The 27,895-nt window shown below is 40.4% G+C and overlaps 1 protein-coding gene across 2 annotated transcripts in view; it reads right to left on the bottom strand.

The window, feature by feature from the left end:
- Positions 1–27,895, bottom strand: part of NTN4 (netrin 4) — a gene marked incomplete at both ends in the record, with an annotated part of 112,911 nt that overhangs the window by 21,754 nt on the left and 63,262 nt on the right. For both annotated transcript variants that reach the window (XM_080706558.1, XM_080706559.1), the window contains 2 exons: positions 8,873–9,061; positions 12,052–12,178. In XM_080706558.1, the coding sequence (XP_080562684.1) occupies positions 8,873–9,061; positions 12,052–12,178 (316 nt within the window). The remainder of the gene's footprint in view (positions 1–8,872; positions 9,062–12,051; positions 12,179–27,895) is intronic.

Genomic DNA, 27,895 nt, shown 5'->3' with positions numbered 1-27,895 from the left:
ACACGATTGCGCCTGTCTTGGTTGAGTTTTTAAAAAATGGATGAATCGTGTCACTTCATAAGCATTTCTTGATGATTGATGATGTTTCGGCCTTCAGTAATCTTTATGATTTTTGTCTCTCAGCCAACTTTATAGTACTCTGTGAGGCCTAGAAGTTCGAAACCACATCTTTTCAGTCTTTGCATCTGCAAAACCCAGGACTGTGCCTAACCCATTTCAGCCACCTAGTTCTTGTGGAGGGAATCAATGAAAGACTCTTAATCACCCACGATAATAAAATGATTTATGTTTTGATTCTCACTATTACTCCTTTTATGGGAATAGAATCATCAAACTCCTTTTATACAATTTCTGATATCTTAGTATCACAGTGTGAATGCTAAGATACTAAAAATAGAAAAAAAAAGCCAGCGAAATCCTAAGAAATCAAGTTGCATAACAAAGTAGGCTATTCTGGATCACCAGGGCACGGCTATTTCCTACACCTCGGGCTTCATTTAGCCCCGTCATATTATTTGTAATAAAAGCTCTTTATTGCAACTCTGCAGGAGATATTCTCCACCCAGAAATGTCTTTCACTGGAAGCATTTTTTTTTCACATTAATCAATCTGAAATTCCTTTTCCTCTCTTTTCATGCAATTATATCTAATTATAGCTCTTTGTTCTAGGGTTCTTTCATACAATTATATCTAATTATAACTCTTTTTCTAGGGAAGTAACTTTTTTTATTTTTTTACCACCCCCTGTACTCTTTACACCTTTTGAGTATTTGTAGAAGTTCTTTGTATTCTCACTAAGAAGTTTTCTTGTTAATCTGAGTACACTTATCCTCTTTTGCACTTTTTCATTAGCGTCTCTCTTTTCTCAATTGTTTTTGTTTATTGATCTGGAACATTCTGCAGTCACCTCCATCTTTCTCGGCTAAGATTTTTTAAGATCAATGCGGCTCTTTAGATTCAGATTTTACATGGCTGTTTATCAGTAACCAAATGCCATGCTCAAAAAAAAAAAAAAAAAAAAGAACCTTTACAATTTACTTTTGGCTCGAAAGTCTATGCCTCATTATTTCTACCTTGGTTTATTCGTTTTGTTTTCAAGTAGGTCACACGTAGAGTAGAGTTCTCTGCCTGTTTGTAGGTCATTGAAGGGATCAAGGTCTCTGCAGTCAGACCAGCTGAGTGAACCTGGATAAACTACATAATCAACGTAAGCCTCAGCATCCTTGTTTATAAAATAGAAAAGACACCATCTTGCCGGGAGTGGTGGCGCACGCTTGTAATCCCAGTACTTGGGAGGCTGAGACAGGAGGTCAAGCGGGTTTGAAGCCAGCCTCAATAGCTTAGTGAGGCTCTCAGGAACTTAATGAGACCCTGTTTCCAAATAAATATAAAATAGGTCTGGGAGTGTAGCCGGGAGGTAAAAATCCCCTGGATTCTGTTCTTAGTACCACACACACAAAAAAAAAAGACACTGTCTAACTCATAAGGATCACTAAATGGGAAAACCTACGTCAACTGCATGGGGGCCTGTCTGTAGTAGCAGGTCCTCTTTATGTCCCTTCCAATTCTCTCCAGATTTTATTTAGGTGTTGATATTTATAATTAGATCCTAATTTAATACTTGTCCTCATCAAATGCAGCATGGCTTATTACTTATTCAGTGAATTACACTTTCCGTTTGAGAACTGTTTGAGAGAATTTCATAACATCTCCCGCTTCCCTTCCCAAATCTGATTTTTATTATCTATTAATTCATAAAGATTTCTCCTTCTTGAGGTTTTTTTTTGGGGGAATTTTAACATGTGTTATTTAACCTTTTTAAAGGATTATCTAACACTTCAGCCGATGCTATGTACATATACAAAATTACCAATGTCAATCCCAGTATCATATCCTGGGAAGGAGAAGGGATGGGGTGGAAGGGGGAGATGCTAATGAAGTGCTGAGTGCATGCATGTCCAAACTTCATTTGGTGTGTAATTACAAAGAACTAATAAAAGTATATTAAAAATAAACGGTAGCCGGGCGTGGTGGCGCACGCTTGTAATCCCCGCGCTTGGGAGGCGGAGACAGGAGGATCGCGCAGGTTCGAAGCCAGCCGCGCGCGCTGGCTTAGGAGACCCTGTTTCCAAATAAAAATGTAAAAATAGGTCTGGGAGTGTAGCCCGAAGGTAGAAGGGCTTCCAGGCACCCCAGTACCACCAAAACATAAAATAAAATAAAAATATACGGTAGCCAGATGTGGTGGTGCACACTTGTAATCCCAGCATTCGGGAGGCTGAGACAGGAGGATCGCGGTTCGCAGACAACCTCAGCTGCTTAGTGAGGCCCTTTGCAACTCAGTGAGACCCTTTTTCAAAATAAAGAATAAAAAATAGGGCTGGGGGTGTAGCTCAGAGGTTCAAAGCCCCTGAGTTCATCACCAGACCTGCAAAAAACAAGCAAAAAACCCTCATAGGACTGGGGGTGTAGCTCAGAGGTAGAATGTCCCTGGGTTCCATCCCCAGTACTACACCAAAAAAGTGTTATCCTAGTATGATTATGACATTGTGAAATATCTATTTTCTCCATCTCTTTCACTTCTTAACCCTCTTATTTTACTTTCTAGATTAAACAACATGAAACAAAATATCTGAGATTAAAGTTTCCCAACTTGTACTGCCAAGTTACTGGTTCTATTTAAAGCTTGCTTTTCAAAAACAGTTACTTCATATTGATTCTATGCTGGAATCATTCACAGTTGCTTTTAATATACAACAGCAATGTCTATGTTGTTTATAGGACATAAAAGGAACTCTTGTGGCTTTGCCAAAAGGAGCTTGAAAGAAAAAAGAACTCACTAAGTTACTATCCAAGTGAAGCCACCAGAAACAGTGGACTGGACCTGGGCACAAGAATGGAGAAATGGAGGATGCTCACAGCTTCCTACATGTGTCATGTGGTGAGGGATCCCAGATTCAGTTAATCTAAAAATTATGCTGTGTGTGGTGGTACATTCCTGTGATCCCAGTACTTAGGAGGCAGAGACAGGAGGATTACAGATTGGAGGACAGCCTTAGGGATTTAGCTAGTCCCTCTGCAACTTAGTGAGACCCTGTTTCAAAATTTAAAAGAAAGAAAGAAAAAAAAAAAAAGAAATGAAATAGGGCTTGGGATGTAGCTCAGATGTAGAATGTCCCTGGGTTCAATTCCCAGTACCACCAAAAGCAAAAAGCAATTTTTTTTTATTTGTAAGAGAAACTTTTACTTGTAAAAGCAACTTTTTGCTTGTAAGAGAAATTGAAAGAAAAGAATCAGTATAGAATGTTATAATGGCATCACTGATGGAGACACAAAAGGAACAGAGAAGTGCCGAGGTTCTGGAGAGCACCGGAGAGGGCGCCACGTCAGCAGAGTGAAGGCAGAAAGACAGTCACCCACTCTGCGCATCTGGCCTTCTCTCAGTCGGGTGCTTTTCACCTAACCCAGAGAGAAGAAACGATGGGGAAATAGCAAGAAGAAAAAAAGAGATCGGATGATAGGATCTTTTCTCAGTAAAGATAGATAGCTGGTTAGGGTGAGTGTAACTAAGTAACCAGATGGTATCTTGGTAAACACTTGGTTTAGGTTGTAGGGCTCCAGGGCCAACTTTATTTTAAATTCGCCCTCTGCGAGAAGGCAATGGATTACGTTTATTTTGGCCCACTGGAGAAGAAGGAAGGGCATGCCAGCTTTGCAAGAGGTTGTTTACTTGACAGCAAAAGCATTCTTCTTCCTTTTTCATTGGCTGATTTTTTTCCCCCTGTAAATATGGAGAGAGACTACGCAATAGTTAAAAAAATATATGTGCCTTGACATAAAAAATCAAATTTACTGCAAATGAACTAACTAGTGGTTTCCTAAAAAGAGAGTTATTTCTGTTCCGTAAGGCATTACTACAAACATCTGTTTCAAACATGTTCTACTAAAGAGAAATTTCCTATAGAAAAGTGTCATGAATAGCTATCAGTGTTGCGTACTCAACCGACTTCTCATCTGTGTAGCATTTAACAAATTTGTTGGTGTTTAGAAGGAGGAGGGTTGGAAAGAAGAGATTTTACAGACTGAACTCAATGATTATTTAAGCACCAACGCAAGCTGGGCATGGAGGCAGATGCCTGTAATCCCAGTACTTGGGAGGCTGAGCTAGGAGGACCACAGGTTTGAGGGCAGATTCAAGGACTTATTGAGACCCTGTTTCAAAATGAAAGTAAAAAGGGCTGGGGGTATAGCTCAGTGGCAGAGCGCCCCTGGGTTTAATCTCCACTACTAAAAAGAAAAAAATGCCAGCACAATAATATACCTTCCGTAGTTTAATGCTGTATCCTAAACTATGTGAATATAGTCAAAAGTAAATGCCATTGTAGAATAAGCTAATTTTATCATAAACTCTAGTTTCATTACAAAGTTAATTCACTTTGAAGTCTGAGGTATTTGTGGCCAATAAATTTGTAGACTATAAATGAGAATTCTCTGGGAGGAATAACCAGACAGTTCCTTTTTTTTTTTTTTTTTTTTTTGCTGGTCTGGGGATGGAACCCAGGGGCAATTGACCTCCGAGCTACACCCCCTGCCCTATTTTTTATTCTTTATTTTGAAACCGGGTCTCACTGAGTTGCAGAGGGCCTCACTAAGTAGCTGAGGCTGTCCGGAACCGCGATCCTCCTGTCTCAGCCTCCCGAATGCAGGGATTACAAGCGTGCGCCACCACGCCCGGCTCAGACACTTCCTTTAAAGTAGTTACATAGAAAAATTACATTGTGGAATTTCTGCTGGAAATATTTTTTATTTTTTGGATAAAAACAGAGGTTCTGCATTAGACGTTAAGTGGGAAAGACCAACCGGCAGCCATCGCCAGCATTTACAACCATCTGCATCTCAGGAGCCAGGCATCTAGCCAGAGTTTCAGGATCCTTTAGGATTTTCTCCCCGAGATGCGGCTGATTCGGGGAGGAGCCAGTTAGAGATGACTGCTGGCTCATACTCGGTCCTCCCAGGATGAAAGTGAACGGAGCTCACACTAGAAACAGGACCCGGGCCCTGGGTGGCTGTCCAGTGCTGGCCAGGAGGCCAGAGGGCGGAACCATGGCCACCGGCATGTGTGGCGAGAAATGCAGGTGTCCGGCCCTGGGTCCTGCTGGAGTTTCTGAGTTGGGAGACCTAGGCCAGGCCTCCGTAAGGGCTCCCACTCCTCGTCCAGGTCTGGGAACCAGTGACCAGAGAGCAGTGCTTGGGACCAGGGAAGAGGCCGCAAAGTTGAAGGCTCGGCTTCCCCTTGGGCTTAGAGTCCGCAGATTTCCTGGTGAAAAATGAACTTCCAGCTGGAAGTTGGACATGATGGGAATACTGAAGCCAGAAAGAGGGGCAAATGCAACAAATCCTGACTCTTCCACACAGCTCCACTCTGAAAGCCAGATTACCAATCTGGTAGGGTTATTCTCCCCCTTTTTAATAATCTATTATAGAAAAATCTGCTTAGGTTATAGGCCAAAGCCATGTAAGAGCCTTTAGAGGCTTCGAACGAATTCTTCTAAGAGACTGTGCTCTTTTGGAACACACAAATAATACTGCTCAAAGTGCCGCAGTACCTAGAACCATATTTCCCTTTTTTGTTCTGTCCCTTAGCAACCAGCCAGTTGAAGTCTCCGTTTCTGTTCTCAGCTCTAAATTCAGCTGGAAAGATTCACATTTTTCCCTTGTGTTTACAGTCCTTAAATGCACTGTCCTCTAAAACATTTTTTTTCCCCTGAGTTGTAGAAATAAAATTCAGTTTCAATGATCTTCACTTGTCTTAAAAGAAATAAACAACATCTCTGGAATCCCCAGAAGTGATTTCTTGGCAGGAAAATGAGTAGTTGATTGTCTGAGTCCTGCTGCAGTGGGCTCAACTTAAGGTTGAAATAAAGAGGAAGTGAGAACAGAGATGATTTAATTGCCCACAGGAATCAATTTATCTGCCACTAGAGCAAGTTCAGGGCCCTATTTTTTTTGATGGATTTATGACCATTAACTAGAAGTGTACACAGAAAGACCATAGCACCTAGCACAGCGCTTATCAGAAGAGGGAGAAGGAGAGGCAGGAGAGGGAGAAGGAAGAACAGCCTAGAACAGTAATGGGGCCAATAGGCCCTTGGCTTATTGAGCAGGGAGCCAGCTCCCTAAGTGTGAACAGAGCTAAGATGAATGTCGTATTTACTGAATGAATCAGTGTGCCGACTCAAGTATTCTACTAAATACATGATGGAGGCTGGGCGGAAGGGTATCATCAATCCATTCTATTTTCTAGGTCAACTCATGAAGGGCAACAAAGGCAATCATTGAGATTGGAAAGTAGGGCAAACTTTGTGTTTCTGCACCTAATTTAGAGGAAAAATAAAACATTCATTAAAGAACTATGGAGCGTCATCTTCTTGGGGGACTCTTCCCTAATTTTTTTTTTTTTTTTTTTGTACTGGGGATTGAACCCAGGGATGTTCTCAAGCTGTACCTCTAGCCCTTTTTATTTTTTTATTTGGAAAAGTTAAGAAGTCTGGCCAGGAACCTGGGATCCTCCTGTCTCAGTCTCGCAAGTACCGAGGTTACAGGGGTATGCCACCATGTCCAGCTGTTAAAATGTTGTTGTTTTTTTTTTTCAGTACTGGGGATGGAACCAGGGGCACCCGAGCTACATCCTCAGTCCTATTTTTTATTCTTTATTTTGAAACAGGGTCTCACTGAGTTGCAAAGGGCCTCACTAAGTAGCTAAGCCTGGCCATGAACCCCTATCCTCCTGTCTCAGCCTCCCAAGTACTGGGATTATAGGCGTGTGCCACCATGCCCAGCTTCGAAAATGCTTCTTAACCCTTGTAGAAAAGCATTTCACAGCACATTCAACCTCCAGTGGGACACAGCACCACCTGGGCATTTTGCTAAGGCATGCATTTGATTCTGTGGACCTGGGTTGGGATCAGAGGTTCTGCATTTTTAATGAGCAATTAGGTGGTGCCCACAGGGCTGGTCTGTGGACCACACACTGAGGAGCAGGTTACTTTTCTGCCTTGGTAAGCACAGTAGACCAAATATAATAAAACTGTTATTTTGAATAACATCATACATGTTGTTGGTGGAACCACACACTGAGATAGTTAAAATTTTTAAAAACATCACCTTGTTTTCTTGCTACCTCCTTCCTCAAGAACGTAAAGTAGGAAGGACCGGGGAGAAAACCTTTAGCTATAAAGGTATCTCCATCAGGACTTCGCACCAAGTCTGGTACCCGATAGGTACTTAATAAGTGCTAAGTACGGTAACTCATTTGTCATAGGCTTTAGTATCAGAGTTAATAACAGAAATATAAAGATATATCTGCTAAGGAAGGACTCAGTGGTAGGAAAATTATTACTAATTTATTATTATTATTATTATTATGATTATTATTATTATTATTATTATTATTTTTTTTTTGGTAGTACTGGGGGTGGAACCCAGAGGCTTTCTACCTCCGGGCTATACTCCCAGACCCATTTTATATTTTATTTGGAAACAGGGTCTCACTAAGTTGCTGAGAGCCTCACTAAGTAGTTGAGGCTGGCTTCAAACCTGCGCGATCCTCCTGCCTCAGCCTCCCAAGCGCTGGGATTACAAGCGTGCGCCACCACGCCCGGCTATTACTAATTTATAATAAAAAAGTTCTCAAGTGTATTGCCAATAAAACAAAGTGCTATAGAGAATATTTAGGTGGAGAGAAGTGGGTGAGCAGGCTCAGAAAAGGGAAGAGGAGAACAAGAGTAATATTCTGGAAGAAGTTCCATGCCAGAAGGGAAAGCTAACCTAGGGAAGTGGGCGCGGCATCTTTGCCCCAAACACACCCTGGGTGAGGCAGACGTGAGAGGAGCCACGCCTTAGCTTGTCTGCTGTGCTCATCTAGTGATGACAGCCTTATCACCTTTGCACATTTCCATACTTATCAATTACAGTCTTAGTCTACTCTGCTGAAACTCAGGCTCAAAGGGCCCATGAGGTTTTGTCTCCTGCTGCATCCTAAGCACTGGGTACGGGATAGGTATGCAGTATACCATCACTAAATGAATGCATAAATGAGTATTACGCTAGGTACATCATAGAACATACTGTTTCAAGTAAATGCTATATTTACTTGATAATGTCTTTATTTACTTGATAATGTCTTTAAAAATGTTACCGGTTGTCCAACAAGATAGTTATTTCATTAGTTTCTTTCCCTCCCTCCTTATCTGCTTGGTAATTCTGACATTCTGATTTTTACACATTTGTACTACTTAGTGATCTCAGGCTATGGGATGTGCACACACACACATCTGTTTGAACATATCCTAAACTGGGCGTGGTGGCACACGCCTGTAATCCCGGTACTTGGGAGGCTGAGAAAGGAGAATTGCAGGTTCAAGGCCAGACTCAGCAATTTAGCGAGGCCTTCGGCAATCTAATGAGACCTTGTTTCAAATAAAATAAAATAATAAAATAAAATATAAAATAGAGCTGGGGTGTAGCTCAGAGGTAGAACGCCCTGGGTTCAACCCCTAGTTTCACCTCCTCCAAGCATATCCTATACAAAATGGTGTTCGGGTCAGTTCTATATTTAGGGTGTGTTCTCGGTCAACATAATCTTATAAGCAGTACCTTCAGTCAATACATACTGCCAGGGATCCCTTATTTTAGACCCTAAAGTACTATGGATTTTAAAGAAGTAATTATTCTTGACATAAGGAATTTTTAATTAATAAAGAACAGAAACCCCAGGGAATGATTTCCTGCCTCCCAGCTTATATAGGACAGTTCTTATTATACTGGCTTTCAATTCTTGAGGGTCAGCAGGTGACAGGCTACATGCGCTTACCCTTGCAGGCGTCCGGGGCGGAGAAGGGCCTGCGGGGGTCGCGGTGGAAGCCGGGCTTGCAGCGCTGGCAGTGCTGGCCCTCGGTGTTGTGCTGGCAGTCGGTGCAGACGCCCCCGCTGCGATTCCCCGACGCCTCCCACACCGCAGCGTCGAAGTGGCAGGTATCCGCGTGCCCGTTGCACTTGCAGGCTGGAGACGAGGCACGGGAGGAACACGCATAATCAAAAATAGAACAAATTTTCTAATATCCAAGTAGAAAATAGGACGGAGTCCTGGGAGTACAACTCAGTGGTAGAGAGCTTGCCTAACCCGTCTGAGGTCCTCAGCACCACGAAACAAACGAGCAAGCAAGCAAATAAACAAACAAAAGACAAGCCAGGTGCAATGGCACACATCTGTCTGTAATCCTGGATTTAGGAGGCTGGGGCAGGAGGAGCCGGGATTCAAGGTCAGTTCCAGAAACTTAGCGAGGCCCTCTGCAACATAGTGAGACCGTGTCTCCAAATAAAAAAATAAAACAGGGTTGGAGGTGTAGCTCAAAGGTAAAATGCCCCTGGGTTCAATGCCCAGTACTGTAAAAATACATATATACATACATACACATATACATGCATACATGGGCTGGGGGTATAGCTGAGAGGTAGAATGCCGCTGGGTTCAAAACCCAGTAAAGAAAAAAAGATAAGCTGCTTGCTAATTTTTATTTATAATTTTAGGATAATATACAGTACAAGAAAAAAATGCAAAAAAAGATAGACACTGAGAACTGGCTTCTCCATACCCATTCATTCTCTTTCTCCTTGTCCTCAGTAGGTTACTACATTTTCTTTTAAGTTTCTCATCTATCTTCCCTTTTTTCATTATAGATAATTAATTAAAAAAATACATGTTGGGAGCTAGGCATGGTAGTGCATGCCTGCAATTCCAGTACTTTGGCTGAAACAGGAGGATGGCAGGTCCGAGATGAATCTCAGCAATTTATTAAGGCCCTCAGCAACTTAGTGAACTCAACAACTGTTTCCAAATAAAAAATAAAATAGGGTCGGGGGTGTAGCTTGGAGGTAGAACGCCCCTGGGTTCAATCCCTGGCAACACACACACACACACACACACACACACACACACACACACACACACACATTTAGGATATACATGAAAGCCAACAAGGTATAGATTTATGTAGTCAGGCAGAGATATTGTGGTTATATTGTCAACTGAGGCTGGTGTTTATTTTGGAGAGACTAGTTAAGTGCCCGCCATGTTTGTCCCTCTTTGATGGCAGCACTTCTTCTCAGGGGCATTTGATGTGGGTCTTCTGACCTTATAAGGAAAAGCCATGATTGCCTGTCAGTATTTGAAAATGGCAGTTTATATTTGCATGGACAAGCCTGAATTCATGCTCATTCATGATACTGGAAGAAAACTTCTGGTGAACAGGCATAATAAGTTGGCAAGGAGATGCATTTAACCTCTCACAGCTCTTGTCATTGTGGTGACTATAAGGTGGTCTTCCACAGAAGCCTCAATTTTCTTAGAGAAGAGGCCTGCAGTATGTTTTTTCCAGTATAATAATTTCTCAGCAACATTTCTCAGGTCACCTCAGTCAGGAGCATCAAGGGACAGGTCTTTGTGTTCCATGCATTTTTAGATATGTAATGAGTTTCTATAGACAGGACCAGAATGGCACTCCAGGAATTCGGGAGAAATTCTTTAGATTCTCTTGATGAGTGACTGAGAGTCTAGACTTTAATGTGCTGATATCAACTGTGTTTGAAAATGTTTGTGTCATTGTTTTTCTTTGTTTCCTTGTTATGATATTTTGACCAGATTCATATCTTTAAGATGCATATTATGAGATAATTTAAAATTTATGCTTAGAGGAAATCCTTTATGTTCCCTAGAGAAAAAATAAATAGGATTCTAAATTATGTATGGGAAGAGACTTCTCTCAACTACCCACGGTAGTCACCTTTATAAAATAGGGGCTTGTGGCTAGGTGTGGTAGCACATGCCTATAATCCCAGTACTTTTGAGGCCAAGACAGAAAGGTTACAAGTTCAAAGACAGCCTCAGGAACTTAGTGAGATCCTGTTTTACACTAAAATAGGTCTGGGGGTGTAGCTCAGGGGTTGAACACCTCTGGGTTCAATCCCTACTACCCCCCCACATCTGTGACTATAAATGTTATCATGGATGTGTACATTTTTCTGAACATTTTTTATTGCAGAGAGAAAACTGGTTCATGTTACCGTGTTGGATTCTTTTCCACTTTCTTTCTTCTTCTTCTTCTTCTTCTTCTTCTTCTTCTTCTTCTTCTTCTTCTTCTTCTTCTTCTTCTTCTTTTTTTTTTTTGGTGGTACTGGGGTTCCTGGAAGCCCTTCTACCTCCGGGCTACACTCCCAGACCTATTTTTTTATATATATAATTTTGAAACAGGGTCTCGTAAGCCAGCGCGGCTGGCTTCGAACCTGCACGATCCTCCTGTCTCCGCCTCCCAAGCGCGGGGATTACAAGCGTGCGCCACCACGCCCGGCCCTCTTTTCCACTTTCAAGACCCAAATTAGCCCTAGTAAGCAATCTCATTCTTGATTTACTGGCTTAATTTCAAATCTGATCCATCATTTCTAATGTTGCAAGTAAAAAGAAAGTCTTATGATATTATGGGAAAAGCTATTTATTTGGAGTCGAAAGACTCTGGGTCAAGTCTTAGCTCTTCCATTTACTAACTTTGGCAAGACACTTAATCTTACAGAGCTTCAGTTTCCTGATGTCTGAAATGGGATTAATACCGCCCGCTTTATTGGGCTGTTTTGACAACTGAATTCCAAATAGCTCTTTTCTCATGATTATAGTTGAATATTCCAGCTACGAGAGTAAATGTGCACTATGATCCTCAGCTGCTGTGATTTCTCATGTTTGTATTATGTCAGATTCTCCTGTAGGGTGCATAGGTCCCATAGAATGTGTGAGCAAATAGGCAACATAATCTTGGCGAATCAGTGCAATGGGCCACTTGACCAACAGCCGCAACTGGCAACGTTTTTGATGTGGGCAGCGTTTGTGATGGTTGTGCTGCCTGTCACCCACCGCTTTACATTGTGTGTCTAGAGACAACACAGAGTCCACAGGGAAGTTTATCTATGCGGAAGGCTTTTGTGTGTTGGGGGCTCCTTACTTACTTCTGCACTCGTTGGGCTCCCCGGTCCTGCCGTTGGCTGCCTCCCAGGGCCGGTCATTGTACAGCGGCGCACAGCGCTGGCAGTGGCTGCCTGCCGTGTTGTGCTTACACATACACTTCCCATGGACCTGCAGACAACATCAGGGCAGAGCCGTGAGCGCCAGCGACCCGGGGTCTTCCCACAATCTCATGGCATCGGTGGCCTTTAGCTGTAAGACATTCATTCATTGTGTACATATCCCACAGTTGTGTAATCCGTTCATCTTTTGACACAATGGAATTTTACTCAGCCATAAAAAAATAACAAAAAACAAACACAATTGCAGCACTTACAGGGTAATGGATGGATCTTGAGGACATTATGCTAAACGAGATTAGTCAGTCACAAAAAGTAAGGAATCGGATGCTTTCCCTAATATGTGAAAGCTAAGGTGAAAGGGGTCATAGGAGGAACTCCAGGTGAAAAAGGAGATCCTATAGAGGAGCAAATAAGGCAACCTAGCTGTGGGGATGGGGGCGGGGGGAGGAAACTCTTTAAAGCGCATGATGTACTTATTCATATCATAGTCGACCACTAAGCCAAGCATGAGAGGGAGGGATGTATTTATTTGCTACATAAAAAAATACACCTTTGCTATAGAAAATTTAGAAGTTTAGAAAATCTGCATTCTCATCACAAAGTGATATTAATACTGACATTTGGAGCACATATTTCCAGTACTTTAAAAATGCATTTATTTTTAGGATTTTCACATAATATATTGATATATTTTCCATCTTATTAAATATTCTTGAAGAACATGTGTTTTTAGGCTATCTTGTATATTGTACAATTTATTTCACCAATCACTGATTTTATTGTTATTTAGGCTTTAAAGCTTATACATGGACATATTATAGTTAATGCTATAATGAATATTTATATAAATCCTTATTTCCTTTGAATGTATTTTCTAGAAGTAAAATTGCAGGATCGAATTATGTATACTGTTAAGGCTTTGAATATATGCTGTCATAATAATTGGGCATTTTCTTTGGATTCCACAGTTGAGTAGTTGAGGGTTTATTAAAATAATGTTTTTCATGGAAAGAAATACTTCAGTAGAGTTATTATAAATCTGAGAATTTTTTGTATTATTTTACTGACAACACCCAAATATGAATATAGTTCAGGATCACCTGATCTAATTCCTAGTACCTAAGAATTGCCATGGATTCCAGTTCTAAGGTGTATTTGTGTATGTCCTGACGGTAAATGTGAACACTTTGCAGAGCAGCTCAGAACAGTTTTAATATGTAGATCCATGAAGGATGTTTTTCTTGACAAGCAATAACTCAGCATAAAAGAAAGCAATTATATCAATCAGTCATCAAATATTTAATGAGTCTACAAGATACAGTCACTATGCTAGGACATGTCTGGTATACAAAAGCATTACCCATTTTTAAGAAGGATACAGCATAATTGGAGAAAAATATTTATGTAGGAAAAATAACGAACAAACAAGACATCAAATAAATGCCCAAGAAGCAAAATGATGCTGGAATTCAAAAGATACAGAAGTCTCCATGGGTTGGCAGTAGTGGAGGGCACTGGGCTCTGAGCTGGCCCTTGGCAGATGGGCAGCATTCCAAACAGGCAAAAGGAAAGGACACTTCCAGGAAGAGAAAACAAAGCGAACCAAGGTGTGAGGAGACTCTGAGCAAAGTTCATTTCATGTATCTAAAATATTTTGATTGTGCCAGGCGTGATGGGAAGCTGAGACAGGATCGCAGGTAACTTATCAAGACTCTTTCCAAATAATATAGTTATTATTTTCCATTTCATTAAATAGTCAGCAATTTAACAAGACCCTGTTTCAAAACCAAAAATAAAAAGGGCTAGGGTGTAGCTCATAGGTAGAATGCCTCTGGGTTCAATCTCCTCAGTATCATAGATAGATAGATAGATCGATCTGAATTATATATAAATACATACATGTATGTTTGCAACATACATACACACTTACATACATATATTTGTTGATATATGTATCAACAAAAAGGAATGACAAATTTAGGAGTGGCCAAACCAAAAATGAGTCCCTTAGGTAAAGTTCATCAAACCTAGAAAAAAATTGGCCACATTACTGTTTGATCTACACTCTAGCCCTATTTCATTTACATATTTATTTATTTTGAAGCAGATGTCACTAGATTGCTGAGGCTGGCCATGAATCTGCAATCCTCTTGACCTCCTGCCTCCCAAGTACTGGGATTACAAGTGTGTACCACCACGCCATCTTCCATTTCTCTCTTCATACCTTCTGAACACACACACCTCTAGTTCTACTGGTGGAGCACTGTAGACATGGCGTGTGCATTATGACTTCTGTGAATACTAGGCTCACATACTGTTCAACTGCAGGAATTATACAGAGGGCTGAGAAGTTGTCTGTGAGTGGACCACGTGTCACTTGAGAGTTATAATCTAGAAGATTTAAAAAATAACATTTCAGCCGGGCGTGGTGGCGCACGCTTGTAATCCCCGCGCTTGGGAGGCCGAGACAGGAGGATTGCACAGGTTCGAAGCCAGCCTCAGCTACTTAGCGAGGCTCTCAGCAACTTAGTGAGGCCCTGTTTCCAAATAAAAATATAAAATAGGTCTGGGAGTATAAGCCCGGAGGTAGAAGGCCTCTAGGTTCCACACCCAGTACCACCAAAAAATAAACAAACAAACAAACAAAAAACATTTCAGTGGCCATCTTGCTAAATTTCATTTTAGTGTATTATAGCATAAGGTTCTTATGTTTAATAAAAATAAGAGCAGTCTAGCCCGGCGTGGTGGTGCACACTTGTAATCCCCGCACTTGGGAGGCAGAGACAGGAGGATCGCGCAGGTTCAAAGCCAGCCGCGCGCGCTGGCTTAGGAGACCCTGTTTCCAAATAAAAATGTAAAAATAGGTCTGGGAGTGTAGCCCGGAGGTAGAAGGGCTTCCAGGAACCCCAGTACCACCAAAAAAATAAAAAAATAAGAGCAGTCTTTTTTTTAATTCTCAGGGATTAGTATGTAAGTAAATATATATAATATAGATATTGTGATATATAATATAAATATTTATATATTATACATAAATAAATATATTAAAGAGGGCAAGATTGGCTCCTTGGAGCAAGTTGTTATAAAGATCATTGATAATTTTCTTTCTAGAATTTTAACTAATATTATAGATTAAACTTACTGGTTTTGGTGTGGGAATGCCCAAGTATGTACTGAGCTATAAGAGTTATCTACTTGGGCTTCTCCTCATCATAGCCTGAGATGAGCTGTTTGCATATGGAGGTCCTGTGGAGTTATAAAGGTCCATGTGCATCTCCATTCATATATTCAGGTGCACTAGAAAGTCCAGCATTGAACTCAGAGAGCTGCAGAAATTCATTAGTACCCTCTGTAAGAGTGAGGTCTTTTCCTCCTAGTTTTGGATATCTGACTTTTCCTATGTATCTCTGTATATAAGGTATGGTAAGTAGAAATGCTTTTATTAAATCTTCTTTTGTTCAGCATTCTGTTCAATCATGAAATCAGTAGAGATTCTTATCAAATAACTCCTACATGGTTTCTTTTTAAGCACCAAGTAAGAAGTGACGGTTCATTGTTTTACTTTTAGTACTAGATGCTAATTTCAAACAAAATTAAGCCTTTGGAAAAAACCTGACTACATAGGAAAAATTTTGCAAGGTTGAAGAGTAGGTAAATCTTGTGAATAGAAGTAGTACAATGGAGATTTATAGGGAAAGCAGTCTTGTAAATCTCTAAATCTCACAATGTCCAAAAACAACAACAAACAAAACACATGTAAAAGTACAGAAAAATAATTTTTTTCAGTACTGGGAATTGAATCCAGAGGCATTCTACCTCCAAGTTATACCCTCAGCCCCTTCCTTCCTTCCTTCCTTCCTTCCTTCCTTCCTTCCTTCCTTCCTTCCTATATTTGGGATGGAACCCAGGGACATTCTATCTCCAAGCTACACCCCCAACCCTATTTTTATTCTTTATTTTGAAACAGGGTCTCACTGAGTTGCAAAGGGCCTCATTAAGTAGCTGAGGCTGTCCGCGAACCTGGATCCTCCTGTCTCAGCCTCCCAAATGCTGGTATTACAAGCATGGGCCACCATGCCTGGTTATTCTTTATTTTGAAGCAGGGTCTCACCAAGTTGCAGAGGGCCTCACTAAGTAGTTAAAGCTGATTGAACTTTCGATCCTCCTATTTCAGGCTCCCAAGTACTGAGATTACACGTGTGAGCCACCACTCCCAGCTCCACAAAAATAATTTGATGGGATTAGAATTAGAGTTCCTAGAGTAAACCATACTTCCTCATCACTGCAGTTAAAGGGATTATATATATGGACTATATAATGGATATATATATGTATATATATAACTATACGAGGAGCAGATGAATGAAAATGTGTATAAAGTACACACAATAGACATCAGGTCAGTAAGTGCTATCTGTGTAAAATTTCTAAGCATAGTCCTCAAGGCTGTATCATGAGGGATATTTGGGAATTTCCTAAGGGAACGAAGACAAGAAGACAAGAATCATAAAGAAATGTTCAATGAATGGTCAATAAATAAACCAGAGGTATGCATCAGAGAGGGAGGTTTGGTCTAGATCATGGTACACACTAAACATTAGCTCGAAGAGGCTAAAAGTTATCCTGTAGATAAGGCAGATCTACTGAAATAAATAAATGAATGAAAGGTCTATTAAATACATTTTCTTTTCTTCACTTGAAGAAAAATTCTTTTTACTTTCATTCTCTTTTACCCATTACATTTTTAAAAATTATTACTTTTCTTTTTTTTTATTGTTTCTTTTCCATATTACCTCTCCATCTTATGCTTTTACCAGCCAGTGGGAGCGTCATGCACTTTCTGATAGCATTCAGTGTTTCAGAAGGCGGTTAATTACTATTTATGGCCTTTCACGTTTTTCCTACTTCTAAGCAATCATCTACCGAGGACTATACAAAAGTAGACGTTGCAAAGTGTTGTTAGTTTTCTTTGGAGGAACTCAACTATTGCCATAGGTTTGATTTATCAGATTTGGCCTCAGAATGCCCAAGGCCTATATGTAATTTCACCCATTTCATAGGCTCATCCTGCCCCTCAAATTCCAGGCCTCAGGAGGTCACAGACATTGTGGGGTCAACTCATCAAACATTCACGGGTCTCGCAAGAGAATGTCGGACAGGTCAAGCCTCTCTGGAATAAGGATTTCACAGCATTTCCTTGTTCTACATGCCAAGGATTGGGATGAGCCTCCCAGGGTCTGAAGGATGCTAGTCTAGCAAATTTTTCTGCACACAGAAAAATTCAAGGAGCTGTCATTTTGAGGATTACCAAAAATAGCTGTAAATCATTACCCAGACAGTTTGCAACAAGAAATCCTTCCTCAGCGATACAACTGTTGGTGTTCAAGCTTGAAAGATCACCCACTATTTGATGCTCCTGAAAAATGTGCAAGTAAAACTAGGTCTTCATTGAAAAAAACAGAAAGAGGGAGGGTTAGTAACCCGAGTTAAACATCTCTTGTTTGGTAATATCCATGGACTAGATAAAGAGCAGGAAAACGGCACTTATTATTATTAATTATTGTGCACTTAAAGTTCAGTTGAAAAAGAGTCATGTTGGGCTGTCTTTGGAAATGAGAAATTTACCTTAAAAACAAAACTATGACCTTTAATTGCCCAAGTTGTATCTTGGGTATTCTATGAGCTTCAGAAAATCCTGTTAATGCTGAGAATACTTTTCTCTTTCAACGTCAAAAGTTTTCATTCTCATATCTAGTGGAGTTTATTTGCTACCAATATTAACTTACTTGCCAGGCATTTTTTAACATATTTATCTTACAGGAAGGAATGTATATAAATTTTGAAGGAGAAATCCAAGGAATTACTAGAACAGCATATTCATAAAGAGTTGGCACTTTGCTGGGCATGATGGTGCACACCTGTAATCTTAGTACTTGGGAGGCTGAGACAAGAGGATCATAGGTTTGAGGCTTGCCTCAGCGAGTCAGCAAAATCCTATTTCAAAATAAAAAATAAAATAGGGCTGGGAGTATAGCTCAGAGGTAGAACCTGCCCTGGGTTGAGTCCCTAGTACCAAACACACACACACACACACACACACAAAAAAAAAAAAATACCAAAAAGAGTTGTACATTCTCATCACAAATATTATACATTAAAGCCATATAGATGTAGAAGAGAGAGATATCATTTCTTCCTATGTGAAGGGACTAAATGAGAAAGTTATCTTTCTGATCCATTGTTGGAAGGTGTACAGGCCTTGCCTAGGAAAGTTGTTTTTTCTTGTTCCTCTGTTAGCAGAAGGCTTCCAGTAGTCAGCTATTATGTGGTTGAAGAAACTGGCCACGGCAGGCGGCCTTGGGAGTCTGGTCACTGACAGCATCAAGTATATGGAATGGACAATCACTTATCCAGACACAGGATATTTAAGAGCTAGATGGAAGATTGGCTTGGACAACCTCTGGGGTCCTTTGAGTCTTAAGGCTCTGTGACTTCAAGGCCTGCTCCTCTGTGTTGTGTAGAAGATGATCCACAGCCCTTTCTGAGCTACCAGAGAAGACTTATGTCACACAGAGCGATGGAAACTCACCGAGTGCTGTGTGCGCCTTTGTCCCTATTCTTTTGAACCTCGTTATGATGTTTAATTACAATGCACCAATAAAAATACACGTAAACATAAACATCTAGCAGAATGTTTTCAGAATCACCTGAAATCAAGCAAGGGAGAGCTACGAGAATCTTCCTTCTTTCTTGCCTCATGGGGCATAGATGAAAAAGCAAGTAAACATTAATAGTCTCTGAAGATGAACTTTCATTTTCTACATGGGCCATAATGAAACTAAAATAAATTCTGCTCTTTCTTCTTTCTCTCTTTCTGCTTTCTTCCTTCTCTCTTTGATGCTTCCCATCTTCCGAAGTTGAAGTGATCTTAAGACTAAATGTTATTCTCATTCCTCCTCCCCAATACAGATACACTTTGTCACCCAGTGATGGCATATCCACAGATACGCGCCGTACTGGAATTTCAACAGAAAATCAAGAGGGCGTGCAGCTTAGAGGACTCATAACCACCACTGGATCCTTTTAGGGCTCTCTGATCAAATTTGGTTTCCGAGAAAGAAAAGGACAATGGTTGTTTGACTTCCTTCTTGTTCAGGTCTTCCAGAAAATGACGATGAATGTTGGGGGTGGGGGGGGGTTGTTTTACAGCTTAGTATTCAGAAACTCTTGTCTTTCATAGATTGAGTAATTTCCTCGTGCTATTGTGCTGCTGCTGCTTATGCGTGTGTGGCTTTGTTTTCATTCACTACCTTGCAACTTTGAATTCCAGTGGAAAATGAATATTCTTTCATACCTCATTGAAACTTAAAAAAAAATGTTTGTGAAAAGAGGTTACAAACAGTGCTTATTCTCTGAGCCAAAGAAAAATGCCCACTTCAAGGCAGCTGCAGCAATTCATGGGCCTCTATTTAGCTATAACAAATGATTTAGAAAGAACAATACCACGCAGCAATTTAAGACCAGACGCGAAGGCAAAAAACTGATTAATTTCTAAAGAGATAGTATGTCCCTTTTAGAGAAAAGGATTAACTTCTAAAAGAATGAACTTCTTATGCATGAAAAGAGATAAATTCTCATAACAGGCTAGCCTGTTGAAACCTGCTCTTCTTATGAAGGATAAAAACATGTGCGGCAACACTACGACCCCACCTTTGAATAGAAAGCCCTGGGAGCGTGTTTTGCTGTTTCATTGCTGAGTAAAATATGCTTTTTCCCCAATAAAGGTTTGCATGTTTTAATTTAGCTGCAGAAGTGGGCGTTCTGGGGTGAAGCCGAAGCAGAATAATTGAGTTTAGTGGGAAAAGGGTCTCAAGAAAACTTTAGATGGGCCACAATAGTGTGAAGGCTAAGTGTTTATTACTAGGGGAAGATTCGGAACACTTCCGAATCTTCCCCTAGTAATAGAGACAGCAAGAATGCTGGCAAAATGGAAAAGCGCTGTCATTTGTTCTTCGGTTTATAATTGTGCACTGGGAAAAAAAACCCAGATCCCATTAGAAAGCATAGGCAGTAAAATAAAGGTAGGGAGGAAGCAAAAATAATCATGAGTATGGATTGAAAATTGGCTGGGTTTTAAGAGAATGCTCCTCCCAGCTAGCTGGTAGTCGGAAATTCTTCCTATAGAGATTCATTCCTTTAACTCCTTTAGTTTAGGAGCTCCTTAGGAAAATGCACGTAGCGGGCTGGGGATGTGGCTTTGTGGTAGAGTGCTTGCCTAGCGTGCTCAAGGCCCTGGGCTCCATCCCCATCCCCACAAAATAGCAACAACAACAACACCCAACCAAATGCTCGGGCAAATCCTGAAACTGTTAACAAAAATCATATCAGCAGGGATTAAAACCACTTGTTCTCAGTCCTATAGCTACGCTGGGCCTGGAGGAGGAAGGAACTTCTTGGAGGAGGGGAAGGTAATGTCTTAAAGGGGAGGGAGGTGGCCAAAGACACACTGTGCCTACTTCACTAATTTGCCAAGATCCTGCTCTGACTGACAGATCTGCAAAAAAGCATGAATGGGGCCAATGCAAATTTTGTCAGAAAGTGTTAAGCATTTAGCCCTCTGTATGGGAATCAAATGCTTATCCGCCTCCCTCTAGTAGGTTGCAGATGCTTGCGGGGAAGAAACAGTGCCATACATTTCTTGGACTCTTTAGCAACTGGCTTATAATAGGTTTTCAATAAATATACGTTAATTATTTTTCATTCAGCTGATATATATGTATATACACATGTAGATATATTTAGTGGAGGGCATTGAGAACTTAGGTTATTGAACTCAGTTCCATTTTATAACTTGTCAAGAAGGCTGAGTGCTAATTATGCATTTAAAGTGGAAAAGAATTACTTTCCATTGTTGGTCACATTCAGCTCTGTCCAGAGAGTTTCCCATGAAGGACATATTGGCTCATACCTAGGCATCTCTGGGAGTTGTGTTGTAAACCTGAAGAACATGGATCCATCGTGGAGATTATGATAAGTAACAACATTCGTAATTGTAACTAGTATTGCCCAATATTTATAATGCCCCATGCACTGTTCTGGGCATTATATAAATATCAACTCATTGGATTCTCAAAAATACCCGTAAGATAGGTATAATAATCATTGCCCCATTTCACAAATGGGTAAACTAAGGACTAATAGGTTTAAATATTTTGCCCAATGCCACAAAGCTAGTAATTGATAGAGATACTTAAACTCTATCAGTCTGACTCCAGAGTCCCCAGAATCACCCCTAAACTGTGTTTTTACAAGACCCCAGAGGCTAGATTTTGAGTGATCTACTTTGACAATGTTTCTTCAAAAAATACTTAAATAAAATTGATGTATCCCATCCCTTAAGAGCTCTTCAGGACCAAGGCTGGTTTGGACTCATGGTGACCCATGTCATAAGTGGTTTGTTCTTAAATGGATTATTAGCCCTATTCTTCTGGGGAAAGCAAGAGAATTTTGAAGCTAAGTGAATACAGGAAGATTGCCCCAATATCCCATACCTGTCCCAAATAAATTGAGAACAAGTAGGGTGCTTTAGGATACTCATTGGTTTGATGTAAAATCTTTTTTTTTTTTTTTTGTACTGGAGACTGAACCTGGGGGCATTCTACCTCCAAGCTACACCCTCAGCCCTATTTTTTTTATTCTTTATTTTGAAACAGGGTCTCACTAAGTTACGGAAGGCCTCACTAAGTAGCTGAGGCTGTCTGCAAATCCAAGATCCTCCTGTCTCAGCCTCCCAAGTACTGGGGTTACAAGCGTGTGCCACCATACCGAGCTTGATGTAAAATCTCTGCGCACTGAAAAATCCAGTGCCTCCTGGAGGAATTTCCCAGTCACCGCAGGTGTTAAGAAGTCCTTATTGGAAACTCCACGCAATAAATATATAAACGGAGCCGACAACAGGAATGCAAATGGACTCTAATTAAGTATTTGCTTTCTGTGAAGAGCATCTCCTCTAGGTAACTCACTATCCCTGACAGCATGCTCTGGAAGGGACGGTAGTATCATACAGGGTGATGATTTCTACGGGCAGTTTTAATCTAGGTTGTGTAGAACATTACGTGAGATCACTATGCAGACCTAATGATTCAGGAACATTAAGCTGAAGTGGCTTGCTTACAGTCACAGGAAATGAAAGGTCATAAGTTTTCTCAAATATGCAGAAAGTAGGGAGTGATGGGATACCAGAGCTGTCTCTAGATAATGGAAGAGAAGCCGCAGTGGAGCCGGGGAGGTGGTCTAAGGGAAGGGGACGGGGAGGAGTGAGGCCCATTCAAGGAATTACTACCATCGGCTCTGTGGACATATGTGGAAACACCAATGTCAATCTCAGTACTCTGTATGGGGAAGGGGGGAGATGGGCAGGCAGTGGGGGCGCAACCAAGTGGCGTGTGCGTGTAAGTCACTATCAACATGCTTAATATTATGACGGGAGACTCTAATATACCAGTAAAAGCATAAAGATGAAGTGACTGGCCTATTCCCACTGTTCATATACAAAATGTTGTGTTCCCCAGAGCATTGGTTTGCTTATCTAAGTGAAAGTTTATCTGTTTCATTGTAAAGGCTATTAACTATTTTTGTGGCGCGCGCGCGCGCGTGTGTGTGTGTGTGTGTGTGTGTGTGTGTGTGTGTGTGTGTTACTGGGGATGGAATACCCAGGGACATTCTACCTCCAAGCTATATCCCTAGACTTATTTTCTTCTTTTTTTGTGGGGGGGGGGGACAGGGTCTCACTAAGTTGTTGAGGTCCTTGCAAGTGCTGAGGCTGGCTGAGAACCACCTGTCTCAGCCTCCCAAGTACTGGGATTTCAAGCACGCACCACCACTCCCGCCTACTATTAACTATTTATTTTATTTTATTTTATTTTTGCGGGTCTGGGGATGGAACCCAGGGGCATTTTACCTCCGAGCTACACTCCCTGCCCTATTTTTTATTCTTTATTTTGAAACCGGGTCTCACTGAGTTGCAGAGGGCCTCACTAAGTAGCTGAGGCTGTCCGCGAACCGTGATCCTCCGGTCTCAGCCTCCCGAATGCTGGGATTACAAGCGTGCGCCACCACGCCCGGCCTATTAACTATTTTTAAGAAATCAAAAGTTGTAGAGTTATTCAGAAGTGCATGCACACACACAGTTTCCAGTTGACACCATACCTGTGCCCTCCAAATTACAACCATCACATCCCAGATTTCTCAGAGTTGTGATTCAGCAGAGCTCTGTTTTGCAGTACAGCTGGAACTAAAAATTAAAATTATATCTTGTAGTTTATCTTTCAACATATAGCCTACTCGCTTTTATAAAAATTGAATAATTTTCCCAAAACAAAATGAAATAAAATAAAAAAAAGTAAAAACAGTCCCACCTTTCTGAAAGGAAGGCAGGGACTGCTTAAGGGTGGAAAGAGGCGCACCATGGGCCTTTTCATTAAACTGCAGAATATTTTTGAGTTAAAAATATTTAAATGGTAGCACTAGGAATAGAACCCAGGGCTGCATGCAATTCAGGCAAGTGTATACCACGGAGCTACACTCCAGCCCCCCTTGAATACTGTTAATAAAACAGCCTCACTTGAAAAGCTAAGGAAGACGGGTGTGGTGGCGCACGCTTGTAATCCCAGTACTTGGGGGCTGAAACAGGAGGATCACAGGTTTGAGGCCAACCTCAGCTACTTAGCAAGACCCTCAGTAACTTAGTGAGAACCTGTTTCAAAATAAAAAGTAAGGTGGGCATGGTGGCTCATACTTGTCATCCCAGCATTCGGGAGGCTGAGACAGGAAGATCACGGTTGGAGGACAGCCTCAGCTACTTAGTGAGGCACTTTGCAACTCAGTGAGGCCCTGTTTCAAAATAAAGAATAAAAAATATGCCAGGGAGTGTAGCTCGGAGGTCAAATGCCCCTGGGTTCCATCCCCAGTAACACACACACACACACACACACACCACACACACACACACACACACACACACACACACACACACAGAGTCAAGTGAAGTAAAATAAGGCTGGGCGTGTGGTTTGGAGGTAGAACACCCCTGGTTCAAAAAAATAAATAAAAATACCACAAAATAAAATAAAAATAAAAAGTACAAAGCTAAGTGAAAAAATTATAATTAAAAAACAAGTGAAGGAAGGTGGTAAAAGTATTCTTATTGTTTTAAAGTGTACTATCAGTGCAATACCTTTTGGTTGGTTTGTTTTTGTAAGTGAGCAGTGCCGTCCAAATGTCAGAGTGCATACTTGAGTAATTTTAGGTAGGATTCTTTCTTACCCTTCAGAGAAAATGATTTCCCAAAACAAAACAAATCTCTCTCTTTCCTTCTGAGAGGGTACAAATAGGGATTGCTGCTTTTATTTATAATATGGACTTCAGAGGTCCATATATAGCATTTGTTTGTGAAACCTCACTATCACAATTATCTTGTCATATTATTTTTTGCATATTTCATTAATTAACAAATCATACTTTTGTTGCTTGGAAAAATTGTGAAGAACTCTGAAATGTGGTGGGCCAAAAAGGGGGATTGTGGGAGCTGGGGGAGCTAGATTATAGCCTTGGGTGCACAATGCCCTGGGTTCCCCAGGACCAAAAAAGAAAAGATAAATGAAACAAAAACAAAAATCAAGTTAAAAAAAAAAAAGATTTCCAGGTATCTTGTCTCTCATATTTTCTGGGACAAGCTCTGCCTTTCGTTACCATTGAACTGATCTACAACGCTGTAAGTCGTTGAAAACTGATAATGCAAATAATTCTTGTCCATAGAAACCCATACCAGTTGTGTCTATAGAAGGCAATTCGTCACTGCCTTCATATTGACCTGTTCTGGATCTATTGGTAAATACAGCATTCTTCATTTGCTTACATATGTGTTGTTCTTCGATTTTTCCTTTAAACTGGTTCCAATGTCTTTCTGGTTCCTTGTTAAGGCATTAAACATATCCCAGGAACCATTTCATCTTATATGTGTGTGAGTCATGAATTTCCCTTTTAAAATGTTATCCCTTAACATGGCTATTTATTACCCTCCTTATGTCAACTGAAGTTTTTTTTTAAATCAAGAGTACTTTAAGATTTACTTCTAAAAATGGAAATTTAGCATGTTTTATATAGATAAGTGGGTTTTGAATGTCTTCTGTTTTCATAAGATTAATTCTACTAGTCTCCTCTTTTCAGTATCATTAGGTACTTTATCTTCCCTCTGGGGACTGTAACAAATATTTCTGCCATAAAAATGCAAATAGCATTGAACTAAAAACTGTAATGCCCAGGAGGCTTACAGAGATGACATTTAGATAACATCATACTCTCACCAACTTAGGAGTTTTTTCCTACCATTACTTCATTGCATAGAATTGCTTCTTATTTGTTCTTTGATTTTACCAAGTTAAAAAAATTATCCTTGACTACTGGGCTTTAAAAAATGATTTCTGTCCAACAGATAATTTATCTGACTAGATCCTATAAGTGAATTGAGCTAGTATATATTGAGCGCAGTTGACGTCAGAGTTGCATGCTTACAAGGTCAATACAGAAAGGCACTCTGGTGTTTTAAGATACTTCAGTATAGATAAGGATTTATTGCTTTTGAATATCAAATTGGTACCTTTTCCTCCTTTTTTACAGACATGATTTTTTTCAGCTGTACATACAGAGCAAAAGAAAATTGACAAGTATCACCAGATTATTATTATTATTAATTTTTTTTTGGTGGTACTGGGGTTCCTGGAAGCCCTTCTACCTCCAGGCTACACTCCCAGACATATCATATACTTTTTAAAAAATTTTTGAAAACAGGGTCTCTTAAGCCAGCACTGCTGGCTTCGAACTTGCGTGATCCTCCTGTCTCCGCCTCCCAAGTGCGGGGATTACAAGCGTGCACCACCACGCCGGGCTGACAAGTATCACCAGATTTTTTACTGTGCCTCTTCTCCATGGGCAAATTTTGAATTTCCTATAATACGATCTAAGACACTGCCTTGGTACACAACTAAGTAATTTGAAATTTCTTCAAGTCAGAGCTGCTGCCAGGTCACTAAGTTCAGTCCCTTGGACAGTTCAGTTGCTAGGTGGCCATTGAACTCACTTCCTCACTGGGTCACGTTAAGTCTCCTTTTCATAGCTTTACTCCCCTTTTGGTATTTAAACTTTTCCAAGAGCACACAGCAATTCAGTGGTAACAAAGGGACCAGAACTTCCAAGAGATCCCTACCACATCAGCAGCTCCATCTTAGAACAGTGATGTCATCGAGGGGATTTTTCTCACCGACACCTTATCATCAAAAGGTTATTATAAAAGTTATTATAAAAATAACTTCTTATAATCTCTTTGAGGAGAAAAAGGCACCATTTTGATTTCAATTCCTTAGTGCCTATTTAATTTTTAGAGACAGCAACAGTGGCACGAACAACGTACAAGCTCCTAAAATGTTGTTCAAAGCCTTAACGTGATATTTAAGGCGAGAACCCGGGAAACGAAGCAGGAGCAAAAATGAATGGAACTCATTCTGCGAGCAACTTATCCGTGAGGCAGGCTTGACAGGAGAATGAAGGCAGGTTTTGTAGGGTCTCGTTCAATGTCTTTGAGGATTTAGATGAGTTTTTATAATTAGCTGGGGGCCAGGTATATTCTACTAGCAATGCTGTGGGGATTATTAAGTACTTTTCACCTCACTGACATTCACTTGTTCAGTGTGTTCACATGGCTTTTGCTTATTTTAATGGAGCACTCCTTGTCACAGGCTACTTTGCATTCTCTTACAGAGATTTTTTTTTTTAATTCATTCTAGTTCACGTATCCCACTGTTTTCCTTCTTGCTTGACAGCTCTGTTGACCTGTCACTCAGTATTCTACAGTGCGGAGTGTGTCACAAGAGTTGACTTGCATAAGATAAATGAGCTCCTGACAGTAGTACACGAAGCCAGTTGCTAGGGCATATTTCTTTTCATAGTTTCTTGTTGTTGAATTAATTCATTCAGATACTTGTCTTCCTATTGGAAAATTGCTAATTTCGATGTGAGTCTTATTGGACATAGTCTTCATTTTTGAGTATGCTCGCAAGAAAGATTAAGGTGGAAATAACTGATTTGTTAAAAAGTTATGCTTGTACTCTTTCAGAATAGAAAGGCATTAAGAAATCTGTGAGCATGTGTCTATGGCCAGAAACCACAGCCATGGCTATTAAAAACACTGAATCTCTTCGAAACCCATCCAGCCAAATCTATTGCCTCTCAAAACAGCTTAATTACCAGGACTTGGAAAGGAATATATTAATTCTGCAAACTTCCAGTATAACCAACCATATTTGTTTAGTTTTTGTTTGTTTGGGATTTTCTAAGCTATTAGTATTTTCTCATTGAGATAACATTCACACAGCCTAACATTAGTAATTTTAAACTTTTTAGTGTACAATTCAGTGGTTTTCAGGTATTAAAAATGTTGCACAATTACTAACACTAATTCTAGAACATTTTTATTATCCCCAAATTAAGCCTCATGTCTATGAAGCTGTTACTCCACATTTTCCTTGGAGTCTTAACACCTGCAACCACCAACCTATTTTGTGTTTATGAATTTACCTATTCCAGATATTTCATATAAAAGAAACAAAACTGTAAGTAGGGTTTTTTTTTAATTTTTTGGTGGTACTGGGGTTCCTGGGAACCTTTCTACCTCCGGGCTACACTCACAGACCTATTTTATACTTTTTTTAAA

This window comes from Muscardinus avellanarius, assembly GCF_963383645.1.
Source record: "Muscardinus avellanarius genome assembly, chromosome: 11".
Lineage (NCBI taxonomy): Eukaryota > Metazoa > Chordata > Mammalia > Rodentia > Gliridae > Muscardinus > Muscardinus avellanarius.
This window is presented reverse-complemented; position numbering and strand designations above follow the sequence as displayed.